The 14534-nt window shown below is 38.2% G+C and overlaps 1 protein-coding gene across 1 annotated transcript in view; it reads right to left on the bottom strand.

Annotated features, from left to right (window-relative positions):
• The window catches only part of UTRN (utrophin), a 576171-nt gene that overhangs the window by 399181 nt on the left and 162456 nt on the right, over window positions 1-14534 (bottom strand). Inside the window, 8 exon segments of the mRNA XM_049789386.1 lie at window positions 2349-2518; window positions 3673-3852; window positions 4249-4356; window positions 5835-5936; window positions 8853-8972; window positions 10665-10815; window positions 12245-12426; window positions 13370-13570. Coding sequence (XP_049645343.1) covers window positions 2349-2518; window positions 3673-3852; window positions 4249-4356; window positions 5835-5936; window positions 8853-8972; window positions 10665-10815; window positions 12245-12426; window positions 13370-13570 — 1214 coding nt within the window.

Raw genomic sequence — 14534 nt, 5'->3', positions numbered from 1 at the left:
TGATGCCGGGGCATCCCATATGGTCCCCAGAACCTGCCAGGAGTGATTTCTCAGCATAGAGCCAGGAGTAACCCCTGAATGCTGCTGGGTGTGACCCCCCCCCAATAAAAAGAGTAATTCATTAAGGACACCCTGAGTAAGGAAGAGACCTGATCTCAAAATTAAAAAGGTGCCATATTGAAAAGGAGTGGGGCCACTCGACATCATGCTGAGAGCAGAGCTAGCACACATGCATAAACTTGGAAGTGGCATTGAAGGCTGGGTATAAAATAACTTTGGAGGCTAAAGAGATGGCTCAGTGGAGTCAGCACATTCTTGTGTGTTGGAGACCCAAGTTTGATCCCCAGAAGAAGTTCCTGAGTACAACCAGGTATATCCCCTTCAAAAAAAATTAGTTTGGGATTAGATCAATAAATCAAAAAATAAGCACATAATTTGTATGTAAGAGGCCCAGAGTTGAGCCTCAGCAATATCAGAAGTGATCCTGAGTACAGAAGAAGAGTACTGCCAAATGTAGTCCAACTACACCTCCAAAGGAGAAAATAAAACAACAATAATTTTGAGAAAAAGAAATATCTGTCTTCTATTATAAGAAATTGGATAAGCTCAGGAATTAACTGCATTAGTCAACAGTGGACCAGAGAACAAGTTGGTTGCTCACTTTCTTACTTCTTACTCAGACTCTGGATCTCATAGATCACATCTCCAGGGAACAAAAAGCCAGAAAGTGTGATGAGGGAAGTTGGATGGTATCTTACTTTCTCCCTAAAATAAGTCATTCTTCCTGATTAAAAAGTAAAATAGAAGACAAAAAAGAACTGTATTTCCTTCATGTCTACAAATAAGAGTAGACAAGGAAGCAATTCTGGTGCCCCAGCAGAATCTTAGAACCAAAAAAAGGCCAGCTTCAGGGTGAAAGCCAACGTGCTAAGGAAAAAAGAGACATAGAAAGCAGGATGTTGAAGCCCACATCCCAGTAAGACTGTCCTCCCTCTGGACTTGCTGCAACATGAGAGAATCAATGACCTAAGCACTAAAATCACTTTGGGGACAGTATTCTATTTCCAGCTGCAGAACTTACCCTCTGAGACAGAATTGTATTTAAATAAAGATTTCTAGAGTTACTCACTCTAGTGTCCTACAACCTTTACTGCTTCCAAATGTGCTAGGTCATCCCTCATGAAACACACTGCCAAAAACACCTGGCAAAATATAAGTACTCAGGAAAGAAAAGATTCAAGGACGTGGGGGGGTGCGGATATGTCATCACTGTCAGACGTCTATGCCCATGTACTGCCTTGCTTCTAAAAGTTAAAGTTCCACTACTACTGTTGGCACCATGGAGGCAGGTTGGTTGAACAAGGGGCTGTCCTGAAAGGATAGAAACACAGCCTTCTTATCATCCAGATGAAAATTCAGTAGTAAAAAAGGTAAGCCTGCTGTGTGTCAAAGGTTCAGTTGGGGAAATTACAGCATTTTCATTCTATCTGCACTGGGAACCATTTGAAAAGAAGAGCATGCTACTACTCAATGGCTGTTTTGAGGACTAACTGCTGAAATACACACAAGGCACTGTACCCAAGATTCAATTTAACCTGGTACCTGAAATGAGGCAAAATACAAATATATATCAACTGATTTTTCTTCTCCCCAAGATTCTGAGGATTTTTTTTTTTTTTTGGTTTTTGGGTCACACCCGGCAGTGCTCAGGGTTACTCCTGGCTGTCTGCTCAGAAATAGCTCCTGGCAGGCACGGGGGACCATATGGGACACTGGGATTCGAACCAACCACCTTTGGTCCTGGATCGGCTGCTTGCAAGGCAAACACCGCTGTGCTATCTCTCCAGGCCCTCTGAGGATTTTTTTTTTTTTTAAATCAGTACAACAAAACCTTTTGATTCCAGTGATAGAAGAAAGAATGGGTGGGAGAGCTGCTTTACTCTTTCCTGGATAAAGATTTTTTTAATAACATGAAGAGGAAGAAAAATGAAAAAGAATATATCTGAAGCAGAAACACTGGAGTTGTGATAGTGAAAAGAAATCCTGGAGACTCATATCCATCCAAGTAAAAGATGAGACATGAAGTGAAAAGTATATCCCAGCATTTTCCAAACTACACAGAGAAAAAGGAATGTTCAGGAGACATTCGAATGTTCAGCAAGCCAAATATATACAGGCAATTCAGGAATTTCTCAGTAGTCCAGCAGTTGTAAAGTCACAATTAAGTCTCAGCTTGTCTATGACTAGTAAACACAAGTGTCAAATGCAATATACATTATATAACAGCATACTTTATATTACGTGTAGGATTAGGTATAGATTTGGGAGGTTTCTCTATATATTCTCACTTTTTCTTCGCTTCCATATCCAGAGGAATCTGTCTCTTCTTGGGGGGAGGAGGAGGAGGCAGTTCTTGCTTTGATCTTTTGGTCATAACTTGTTCTCTTATTTGAATGGTCTCCAAAAGCTCCTTTTGAGGAATCTGGGACATTCCCAGCTTTGCTACAGCCTGAGTCACCTGGAATAAAGACCAGCCACAGTTTTCTTGTTTCATAGCAGTTCTATTGCTTTAGAATTTATTAATCACAAATTTCACTGGTGAAATGGCTACCAATATATTCACAAAGTCTTTCTAACTCTTGAATACTTCTATCACTGCAGAAAGTAACCCATAAGCCTGAATGGTTCATTCTCACCAGTTCTGGCAACCACTCATATTCTTTCTCTCTATATAAATTTGTCTGCCTTGGGCACTTTCTATGGATAGAATCACACTGTGAGTGACTCTGTTTACATAGTATAATAATAGTTTCAGAGTATATTCATGTTATAGTATATATCAATACTTCATTTTTGGTGCATAGATATTGACCAGGGTTAGTGTTTCTTGATCTAATGTTCCCCTGATCAGTAAGTAGTGACCCTCTTTGTCTCTGATCACTTTCTTGATGTTGAATGCAATTTGGTCTGATATAAGAATGGCTGTCCCTGCTCTTTTTTGTTTTCCATTGGCCTGAATAATTACTTTCTCAATACTTCATTTTTATGCCAAATAAATCTAGATCCCAGTATATAACTAAACTATAATTTGCTTCATCAGCCCTCTGTTGACAGACAATTAAATTATTTTGCTTTTTTGGCTATTATGAACTATGCATCTGTAGACATTCATGTAAATACATTGCTCTGTTCTGCTTTGTATTGCTTTCTTCTGCTGCCACACCTGGTGGTTCTTGAGACTAACTCCTGGCTATTTATTCAGGAATAACTCCTGGCAGAGCTGGGCAACCATATAGATTTCCAAGGATCAAACCAGCATCTGCCACATGCAAGGCAAATTTCCTACCAGCTGTATTATCACTCCAGACCCCAAACACATATTTTCAATCAATTCCAGATACCATTTTTATGTTATTTCATATTTAAAGACATAGAACAGAATTCGTTATCAGTTTCTAGAGTTAAAAATATTGGACATGAATATATTTTTAAATTAAAGTTTATTTTTAAAAACTAAAGATTTTCATATGCCAATATCTTGATTTTTTGAGTAGATTGAGTCAAAGGAATTGACCTTTCAGGTTAGCCAAATAATCTTTTATCTCATATAAATTTAACTTGACATTTTATTTCTACTTAGTAGAATCACGTATTTTCCAAAGCAAAAGATACCTGGTTGGAAAAATCTTCTAGTCTCTGAACCAAGGAATCCCATCTCTGAGTTAGTTCTTCTGAGTCATTGCTGATCTTCTCAGATGCTCGGGGATTATCAAGTAATTGACTCACATCCTGACCAATCTCACTCAGTTGATCCAGTGCTTGGCGCTTCATTTCCATGTCTTCCTTTAAAATCTAATATTTTAGTATTACTAGAATAGTCCTCTTGTAGGCATTTATACTATTAGCCTGGTCTTATGTTTTTTATTTGTTTGGGTTTGTTTGTTTTATGGGCCATACCTGGTGATGTTCAGGGCTTACTTCTTGATTTTCACTAAAAAAAATCACTCCTGGTGGGCTCAAGGGAGCATATGGAGTGTTCGGAATCAAACCTGGGATAGTCACATGCAAGACAAATGCCCTACTCATTATATAATCGCCCCAGCCCCCCAAAATGTGTTTTATAGTAAAATGTACTCAGTGCACAATGAACTAATACTTAAATATAATCATTCAAAACTAGCTACTTAAAGCTGAGCAATGACTATAATGTATAGTCACTAAACTGTATTGACCATTGACAACACTTACAGCCAGTCTTCGAACGCTGACACTTAATTCCTTCTGGTCTTTGAAGTTGCTCATCTGGACTTTATTTAAAGCCTCTTCTTTTTCAGTTAGCCAAGCCTTTAGCAAGCACTGTAAGTAATAACTAAAGTTAGCAATATAATTAGGGAATCCTTGGTATTTCAGCTAATCAAGTTGACATACCTGTCATTTAATTTTACTAAAGGTTTCACCCTTAACTATGATAGGAGCAACTTCATGTCTAAAGACCAACTCACCTTAAAATTCCTAAGTACAAGGACTGAGAGATATCAAAAAAGTGTCTGCCCTGCAGGAGCCCAATGAAAGTTCATTTTCCAGCAACACATAGGGTCCCGTGAGCACTGACTGAAGTGATCCCTGAGCACAGAGCAAGGAATCAGACCTGACCATCATCAGGTGTGGCAAAAAAAAAAAAAAAAAAAAATATTTCTTGGGCCTGAGTGGCCCAGAAACTCATTTTTCTTCAAAACATTCTTCCCAAATTTGCAAAAAATGAACTTGACATTGACCTCCACACCTGGGTAACTCTACCAAATTCCAAGAGAGCAAGGTGAACTAAACCAGTTATATCCAGTTATTCAAGTCTCCAAAAAGCATCACATAATAACTACACAGAGACAAAAGGAAGATCAGAGCCAGTAATATAGATGGCTCAATGGTTTAAAGACCCTTCCCAGAAAGTGCAAGGTCAGGTGCACTGGCACATCCAATGTCTTAAGAATTCTTGGTAAATGAAGAAATAATTCAGCCAGCAGTAGCTTACAGATTGATTTGTCCTGTCCTTTACTCAAAGGTAGAAGGAGAGAAAAGTCAAATTACAAGTTTAAAACCTATCTCTTTACAAGTAACAGCAGAGGCAGTTAAAAGACCAATACTGCAAAGCCAGAGTTTCAAATATGACTGCTTTCCTCATCAGTGGGGTAGGTAATAAAATAATAAAAACTCTAGCAGCACAACAGAAAACTATACTAAAATATACATATTAAAATGTATGCATTTTAAATATCATATATTTAAACTATAATAAAAGCATGACAGTGGTGGAGAACATTTGGAATTGATATCTAAGGCTTGATATTTCTTTGGGACAAGATAAAATGATCAGTGACAGAGTCAATGCCATCCATGCCTTATACAATACACAAAGATGAGAAAACAAATAAAATCGAACCTTTTCTGAAAAGCCAGACAGTCGCCCATGAGGCAGCCATGGTGTGCCATGCACTGAGAAAGATGAGTGAAAATGCAGAGACTTGATCTGGGCACCAACAATTAAAGAAAAGGCTAACAAGAGTGACCCAGGACATGAGCAGAGAAGGAGATTTAGAACAGAAAGGGAGAGTGGAATGTCAGTCATAGCCACACATCAAGTGGCCATACACTAGTCATATCTGGAAATAGTTCTCTAAATTATTTTAAAATCTCCATAATTAAGTGAACAATAATCCCATTGAAAGTTTTCTTAAATTCAGACATTGCATTTGGTCTCAACTCATGCAACCTAAACCATCATTAAATATGGTGTTAGATTTGACCATCCATTTTTCTATATTATGTCCATTTCATACCTGTTCTTCCAACAATTCCTGCCATAATAGATTGAGTTCTTGTAACCGACTCCAGCGCTCCTCAGTCCAGCGGCACACAGCTGTCCAGCGTTCACCAAGTTTCTAGTGAAGCAAAAATCAGTTTATGTCAACAGTCTTACAACAGACTTAAAAGAATCATTAAAGTTAGGGCAACTATTTTTTAAAAATAGAATAGAACATGTAAAAATATTTCATTATATTTATTTAAAATAATAAATCCTGCAATTTTACTGATAATAAAAATAATTTTTATACAATTTCATTGTTTCACATTTCAGACTGAGGCAAGGGCACAACTAGAATTCTACCTCATGTCTTTTGTTCCCAAATGCCTGCACTTTCCACTTCATATGAATTTGAAATGCTTTATGTTATCTTCAAAACACAGCAAATACATCCTCTTTGAGTTTAAGTTTTTCAGGTTCTCTCTAGTCCAATCTTTATGGAAAGGGATATGGAGATTCCTCCAAAAACTGGAAATTGAGCTTCCATTCGATCCAGCTATACCACTCCTAGGGATATACCCTAGGAACACAAGAATACAATACAAAAATCCCTTCCTCACACCTATATTTATTGCAGCACTATTCACAATAGCCAGACTCAAGACAACCTTCCTCACACCTATATTTATTGCAGCACTATTCACAATAGCCAGACTCAAGACAACCAAGATGCCCTTCAACAGATGAATAGCTAAAGAAACTGTGATACATATACACAATGGAATATTATGCAGCCGTCAGGAGAGATGAAGTTATAAAATTTTCCTATACGTGATGTACATGGAATATATTATGAAATAATATATTATGAAATAAGTCAGAGGGAGAGAGATAGATGCAGAATAGCTCACTCATCTATGGGTTTTAATAAAAATAAAACATTTTTGCAACAATCCTCAGAGACAATGAGAGGAGGGCTAGAACTTCCAGCTCACTTCATGAAGCTCACCACAAAGAGTGGTAAGTGCAGTTAGAGAAATAACTACACTGAGAACTACCATAACCATGTGAATGAATGAGGGAGCTGGAAAGCCTGTCTAGAGTACAGGCGGGGGTTGGGTGGGGAGGAGGGAGATTTGGGACATTGGTGGTGTGAATGTTGCACTGGTGAAGGGGGCGTTCTTTACATGACTGAAACCTAATCACAATCATGTTTGTAATCAAGGTGTTTAAATAAAGATATTATTAAAAAAAAAGTTTTTCAGGTTCTCATTTATTTAATATGGTTGTCAATAATCAAACATCATGGCTCACCTTATACATTCCAAGAAAATTTTCATCTGTAAAACTAACATTATAATGCAATTATATATAACTGCATATATAAGCAATGTTTTGGATGTCTATAGGATCAGTAAATGCTTATTTGATTGGGTTATCTATATTGCACATTCCATGGAAACAATCCTCTAAGTTTTTGCAATGTTAAATAAACTAAAAAATTTTTTTTAGTTTTACAGCCACACACAGCAAAGGTCAAGGTTTATTTCTGGCTCTCTGCTCAGAAATCACTCTTGACAGACTTGGGAAACTATATATATGGGATTCCAGGGATCAAACCCTGATCAGCTGTGTGTTAAGCAAAGGCCCGCCCCACTGTGCTATTGCTCTATTACAAATGTGATAGTACTATTTTTCTTCAGACAAGCTAATTTTTAAATGATCATTCCTTGGGGTGACTTTCCAGTAAATTTTTCTCAGTGTTAAATTTTTTTCTGTACTACTTAATAGAGAAATAATTATTTAGATCATAGTTTACTCTTCTGCTATTTCATTCCAAAATACATCTTATGGAATGTACAAGGTAGAAAAAGTTGACCTCAGAGTGGCTCAGACCTCAGGACTCTAAGTCAATGTCTATTTAAATCTGAGCAGCAATATCTAACCTCTCTGAATTTCAGTTTCCACACTGTAAAAAGGTATTTCAGGAATGATAACCTCTCAGATAGTGCCATAACTAGATACCCCTGTCAAACAACCACAAGCCAACATTAATGTTATCCCCAAAAAAATGTCACGTGACACAATTTTATTCTGAAAGTTACTGATATTTTAGACTGGAACATTTTACTAGTGAATGTAATTATTGTTCCAAAAAAATACCAACAATTTTTTTTACACATATGTAAAGAAATACTATAGTTTTGCTTTTGGGTTTTTTGGGGCACACCTGGCTGTGTTCTGGGCCTACTCCTGGCTCTGAACTCAAAATCACTCTGGCAGAGCTCAGGGGATCAAATGGTAAACCAGAGATAGAACTTGGGTCAGTCAGATGCAAGGTTAAGGCCTTATCCACTATACTATCTCTCCAGCACTAAAACACAATAGTTCTGTTAAAAAAAAATATTCCAGGGATATTACATTTTACAAAGCTAAATTCCCAAGCCTGAGACAAATATACAATCATCATAGCAAAGGCTCATTGGACCCCAACCCCAGAAATTCAGATCTACATGGAGTCTAGAAATCTACACGAAGCAAAGTCTCAAATGCCTGGGAAGGAAATCCATGAGTTGCTAATAGAGCTATTTTCCTATTTATTTCTTAGTAGAAACATTTCTACATAGTATAAATCTTGTTTCTATTATGCACAAGGAAGCTGGAGCCATCTGCCATTCACTCCAAAGTCTGAAAAGGAGGAATAAATATCCAGCTATTTCTGGGAGCCATAGCAAAAGTACAGTGGGGATAGGGCATTTACCTTGCATGCAGCAGGCCTGGATTAAATCCCAACACCCAATAGGGTCCCCCAAGCACTGTTCGGAATGATTCTTGAGCATAGAGTCAAGGGTAATCCCTGTACTTCACTGGGGGTGGTCCAACTACCCAAAATATCTAGGTACTCCAGGCACCCCTAAATCATGGAAGCACAAATGAAAAGGACTATACTATACTCACTTATGCTACTTTGGCAAAGAAGCAGACAGGGCAAGAAAACTAGGGAAATCATGTCAGTGGGTTCCAGACCCCAAAACTTCCCAATGATGCTTACCTGTAACTGGTCTTCGAGCATAGCTGTGGCACTCTCACCACTGTTCTCATCAACGATCACCACCATGTGAGTTAATGAATTTACCTTCACTTGTTCAGCTTCAAGATCACTTTGCAAACTCTGAAGGTAAAATGAAGGCAAAACCATTATTTCTACTCTTTCCTCCTTACCTACTTAAAATCCACACAGTTGTCCATAGTAATTAAGGAGACTTAATGAGGCATCATGTTTTCACTTCCAATCATTACACTAAGTGTTCTGCTAATGAAAAAAAGCCCATTACACACCTTTACATTTCATTATGAACGAGAGCTATTTTTTTAAAAAATGCAATGTTGTGACAGATTTATATGGAACATTGGCACTATTTTTTCTTAGAACACAGATATCTCAAAATGTAGCATAAACATGGAGAGTGTTTATACTGGAAGTGAAGCTAAGAAATTAGAATTAGTCAGTCCAAAAACATGCAAAATTTGAATATCCAGCATTAGATCATTTTTGTTGTTGTTGTTGTTGAGCAACCCGGCGGTGCTCAAGGGTTACTCCTGGCCGTCTGCTCAGAAATAGCTCCTGGCAGGCACGGGGGACCATATGGGACACCGGGATTCGAACCAACCACCTTTGGTCCTGGATCGGCTGCTTGCAAGGCAAAGCTGTGCCTATCTCTCCAGGTCCATTAGATCATTTTTTTAAGAACATCATACATAGCATAAATTAAGTGGTGAGACAAGGTCAGACTTGAATATCAGAAGCTATTCTGATTATTAGTATCTTGGTACCTATTGATAACAAGAAAAGTAATTAAGGATTTATAGAGATGTCTTCCCTTCTGTCTTCCTGTAAGAGCATGGTAGTTCATTAGTAAATGCAGATATGTAATTTATGTAAATACCACAACAGCGTATCAGGGGCTGCTTGAATTGCATGTAATATTGCCCTAAAGTTAAGTCAGTTATCTTGATTCAATATTGCATTGATTGATACAATGTTTTCAAACAATCTGCAAGGAGACTGCTCTTTTTTAGCCAGATGGAAGATATATCCTAGATCAGTAATCAAATTAAATTCTCCATCAATTTTAGTTATTCATTCAGGGTCTGATACTTTTCTAAGGAAGAAACAATGGTTTTCTATAAATGATGAATGAAATGGAATGAAGAGGTGAATTAGAAGTACCAAAAGCACAGTGATGGAGGGCTAAGGCACTTTGATGGTTGTGAGATACAATAATTTTGTATATCAAAATGATAAGCTAACACTACTGCAATTATTTCATCTAAAAGTCTATCTGCTTTTCAGTTGGTAAGCCATACCTGGTTGTACTCAGGGCTTACTCCGGCTCTCTATTTTCTGGAATCACATTGGTGGGTTCAGGGGACCTAATGTGGTACCAGGGATCAAACCCAGGTCAGCAGCATGCAAGGCTGTACCCTACCCACTATACTCTGGCCCCATAATAATAATAATGATTTTTTAGTGGTTGAAGCACAGAAAACTCAGCGCATTTGCTTTTTTAATTTCCCGTCCCCACAGATACATTGGGGCACTTCACCACTTTCTAGGTTCAAGATTCCCTTGGAACTCACATAATCACCGTATGCTTGCACTAGGGAACTATAAACATCACAGCACAATGTTCCCTGTGCTTACACTCTGGATCAGAAAGGCCACATCCCTAGGAATTCCACCCAATTGTCTAAAGAACATTGATGTGTATCAGGTCTATGTTAATGATGGCAGTCCCAGCAAACATTAAGTGCTGCTGTTTCCTATTTGATAAGTTATGAAAGAAACATGAGGCAGATTTACTTTATGATCTTCTAGCATCTTCTGCAAAGATGTAAACTCGTCATCCAGGGAATAAGTTTCCATCTTCTGAATACGCTCTTCAGTGAGTGTCAACCAGGCAGAGAGTTGCTGCAGCTGCTTCTTCTGCAGCTCCATTAAAACATCATGCAGCCTTCCAGGGACAACAAAGTTTTAGACACAATACAACATATAATGATGCATACCTTGCATGCACCTGACCTGGGTTCGATCCTTGGCTTTCCATTTGGTTGCCCAGAACAGCATCAGGAGAGATTCCTGAGCGCAGAGCTAGGATTAAGTCCTGAGAAATGCCAAATAGGACCCAAATCCCCACCCTACCCCCCCCAAAAAATCTTTTTCTCACCGTTTTGACCCTCTCCAAAGGCAACCAAGAAAATGGCACAAATGAATACGCCACGTTTTTTGTTGTTGTTGTTGTTGTTTTTTTTGTTTTTTTTTTTTTTTGGTTTTTGGTTTTTGGGCCACACCCGTTTGATGCTCAGGGGTTACTCCTGGCTATGAGCTCAGAAATCGCCCCTGGCTTGGGGGGACCATATGGGACGCCGGGGGATCGAACCGCTGTCCGTCCTACGCTAGCACTTGCAAGGTAGACACCTTACCTCTAGCGCTACCTTCCCGGCCCCGAATACGCCACATTTAATCATTTTAAGGAATATTTTTCTTTTTTAAAAATAGGGATCTCGGGACCAGAGAGATAGCACAATGGGTAGGGCACAACAGCCAACCCTGGTATGATCCAAGTACCTCATCCAGGCCTCTGAGCCCACTAGGAGTATAAGTAAGTCCTGAGCACTTCCAGGTGCCACCCCAAAATAATAAGATAAAAAATAGATTTCCTCTATATCTTGGGGTCCGTCTCCATGGTTCCATGGGGTTCCACTCCATGGGAGTTTAATTTAAGTGGTGAGAGCCTGATGTTTCTGATCTCAGGCTGCTGATTGCCCAAGGGTCACCAAGACTACACTGGCAGTCATCAGGGGGCATGTAGGGCTAGGGATGGAACCTAAGGCTTCTCCCACACAGGCAGGTGATCTATCACTTGAGCTCTCTCCCCAAGTTTCATTTCTTCTCTAAATGGAATTGATTGAACACAATCAACTAATGCATATAATGGCACCTTCTATTTGTATCAAAACCAATGTTTCTTTAAGAAGGTGCCTTACTTATTCAATAGGTAGAAATCACATTGGACTGCAGTTTGAGCCTTTGTTCACAATACATGAAAAAAATGAACCATGGGGTAGGGAAGGGAAGTAGTTTGATAGATATTACAAAATAGAACTGCAAGCAGACACTTGCACTTCTTCCTTCTCATATCATATTATTGCTGAGTCAATTTTAATATATAAAATACATGTTCCTATGAAAATCTTTCCCTTCACTTGCCCCCATCATTCTGCATTACAACTTGATGCTTAAGATCATAAAAAAAAAAGCCCAACTATTTAAAAAATTTTAAAGGGCTAAATGTTTCAAGGCATCTGAATTCTCCAGTTTGCAGTGCAGATTTTGCCTGGAGCTCAACGGTGTCACAGCTTTCATAAGATAAATCCACTTACCTGGACTGTCTGCCCATACTTTCCACCCTCAGCGCTTCCCATCTGGCATTCAACAGGGTCATTTGCTCCTGAATCTCAAATTCTTCTTCATCTGTCAGAGTGCCTTGTGTTATCAGCTGGTTTCCTGCCTGAAGGACACTCCCCACGCTGCTCTGGTGTGCAGTTAGCTCCATCATAAAAGCCTGGAAAGGTAAAGCATTAAAATCTATGAGCCACTATTTGTAAAAGTATCTTCATAAATAGTTAATGCTGAAATATCAATGCTGGCAAGAAAGAGTAGCCTCTAGAGTGCAAATAAGTAGACTTTGATCCAATTTTAAGCACTGAACAGAGAAAATACATTCACCTAAGAAGAATAGAACGAAGTAGATAATAGTACATATGAGAACTACAACTATATTTAAGTAAATGCTAATAATTCTACTGAGAATTCTACTGAGAACAAAAAATTGGGAGAAAATACAATGAATTGCCATGCTGAGCCAACAGGAAGTACCTAAGGAATATTGTCATTTTTATTATTTTAAGCAAAAATAGCACATGGGACAAAATCTCTCTTTGTGTCTCTGTCTCTCTCTTTCACTCTTTATCTCCCAGACACACACACCTGCTTAATAAAAAATAAAGTCTACTTCCCTGAAAAATAACAAATCCTCAAAATAAGAGAAAAGTATCATTATATAAAATTATGCAGGAACACAGGCTCTCACATTTGCTTAATCACATAGTATATAAGCAATCACTTTGCAAGGAATACACAAAACCTAAAGATTTGGTTTGGCAAAAAAAAAAAAAAAAAGATTATTGTTTGGCAGTCTTATGTCTTAACTGTAAAATGTCTTAACTATAAAATATATCTCAGCAATGACAAGCAAATCCTCTGCCTTGATATCTGCCTATGGTTCCAAAGAACATAGAAGTGATAAGATTAAAATTGAAAATCTAATTTCTATGCAGTTAATCACTCACACCAATTGTCTAACAAAGCCCTCTTAACAAGTCCTAAAATAAGCCATGACATTTTTTGTGGCGCCTAATTCACTAATACAATTTAGAATGAAGCTTCCAACTGAAGCAGGGACTCCAAGGTGGACAGGGCTTGCTTATTGGCTAGAAAATATTTACTTCATGGGTGGCAAACTGGTCTTTGACTTCTTCAACATCATCAGAAATGTCATCCTGCTCCTGGAATGTGTCCTCAGCAGAAAGCAACCAGGTCAGCACTTCCTCCAAGGCAATCTGATAGCTGTCCAGATCCATATCAACCTCAGTGACAGTGCTAGGGGTTGCAGCTTGAGAACTTGGGTGCTCCTCTTGCTCGGAACTCTGAAAACCAAAATAAACAAAATGCACAAATGTTTTAAAAATAAGAACATGCTGAATAGGTAAGGACCACTTCATCTGGATTCTTCCCATTTTCGGGATGCTGGTGAACCATGCTATAAGTCATCCAGAAAACATCTATTAAGTGTGCTAGAGTTGCAAAGACAATGAACAGGGTTTACACTTAAGCCTTCTGATCTTGAGGAGATTCTGTTGTCAGAGAGAGAAATAACCCACAGGCGGCACTTCTGAACAATCATAAACTGGCGTCATTTGAAATTCCATGATTTCATTATGCAGCCATCAAGAGAGATAAAGTCATGAAATTTTCCTATACATAGATGGGCATGAAATCTATTATGCTGAGTCAAATAAGTTAGAGGGAGAGACACACACAGAATAGTCTCACTCATCTATGGGTTTTAAGAAAAATAAAAGATATTGAAATAATTTCCAGAGATGAGGGCTGGAAGAACAGGATCAAGATACAAAGCTTACCAAAAAGAGTGGTGAGTGCACAGTGAGTGAGGGATGTAGAAAGCCTATCTCAAATACAGGCGGGGGTGGGAGGAGGAAGTTGATGATGGGTAGGTGGCACTGGTGAAGGGAGGTCTTCTTTTTAGGATTGAAACCCAACTACAATCATGTTTGTAATCACATTTTTAAGTTACATATTTAAAATCACATTTTAAATAGATATTATAAAAAAAGAATTTTTAAAAATGCAAAAAAAAAAAAAAGAAATTCCATGATTCTGACAAAGAATGATGATATTTGACTTTATAAAGAGCTAAGAGGAAAGTTTTAAGCTTATCAGAAATTGGTTGAGCCTGAGCCATGAAGACTAGACATTCTTCCAACACAAAGAGACATACTTATTAGAACTCTGACTGCTTTAACTAAAGTATACTTAGCATTTTATTCTAGACACAGAAAGACAACCATGAAGATTGGCTACTGTACTTGG

The sequence above is a fragment of the Suncus etruscus genome, chromosome 15 (genome assembly GCF_024139225.1).
Source record: "Suncus etruscus isolate mSunEtr1 chromosome 15, mSunEtr1.pri.cur, whole genome shotgun sequence".
Classification (NCBI taxonomy): Eukaryota; Metazoa; Chordata; class Mammalia; order Eulipotyphla; family Soricidae; genus Suncus; species Suncus etruscus.
Note: the sequence above shows the minus strand (reverse complement) of the source record. Positions and strands in the feature narration are given on the sequence as shown.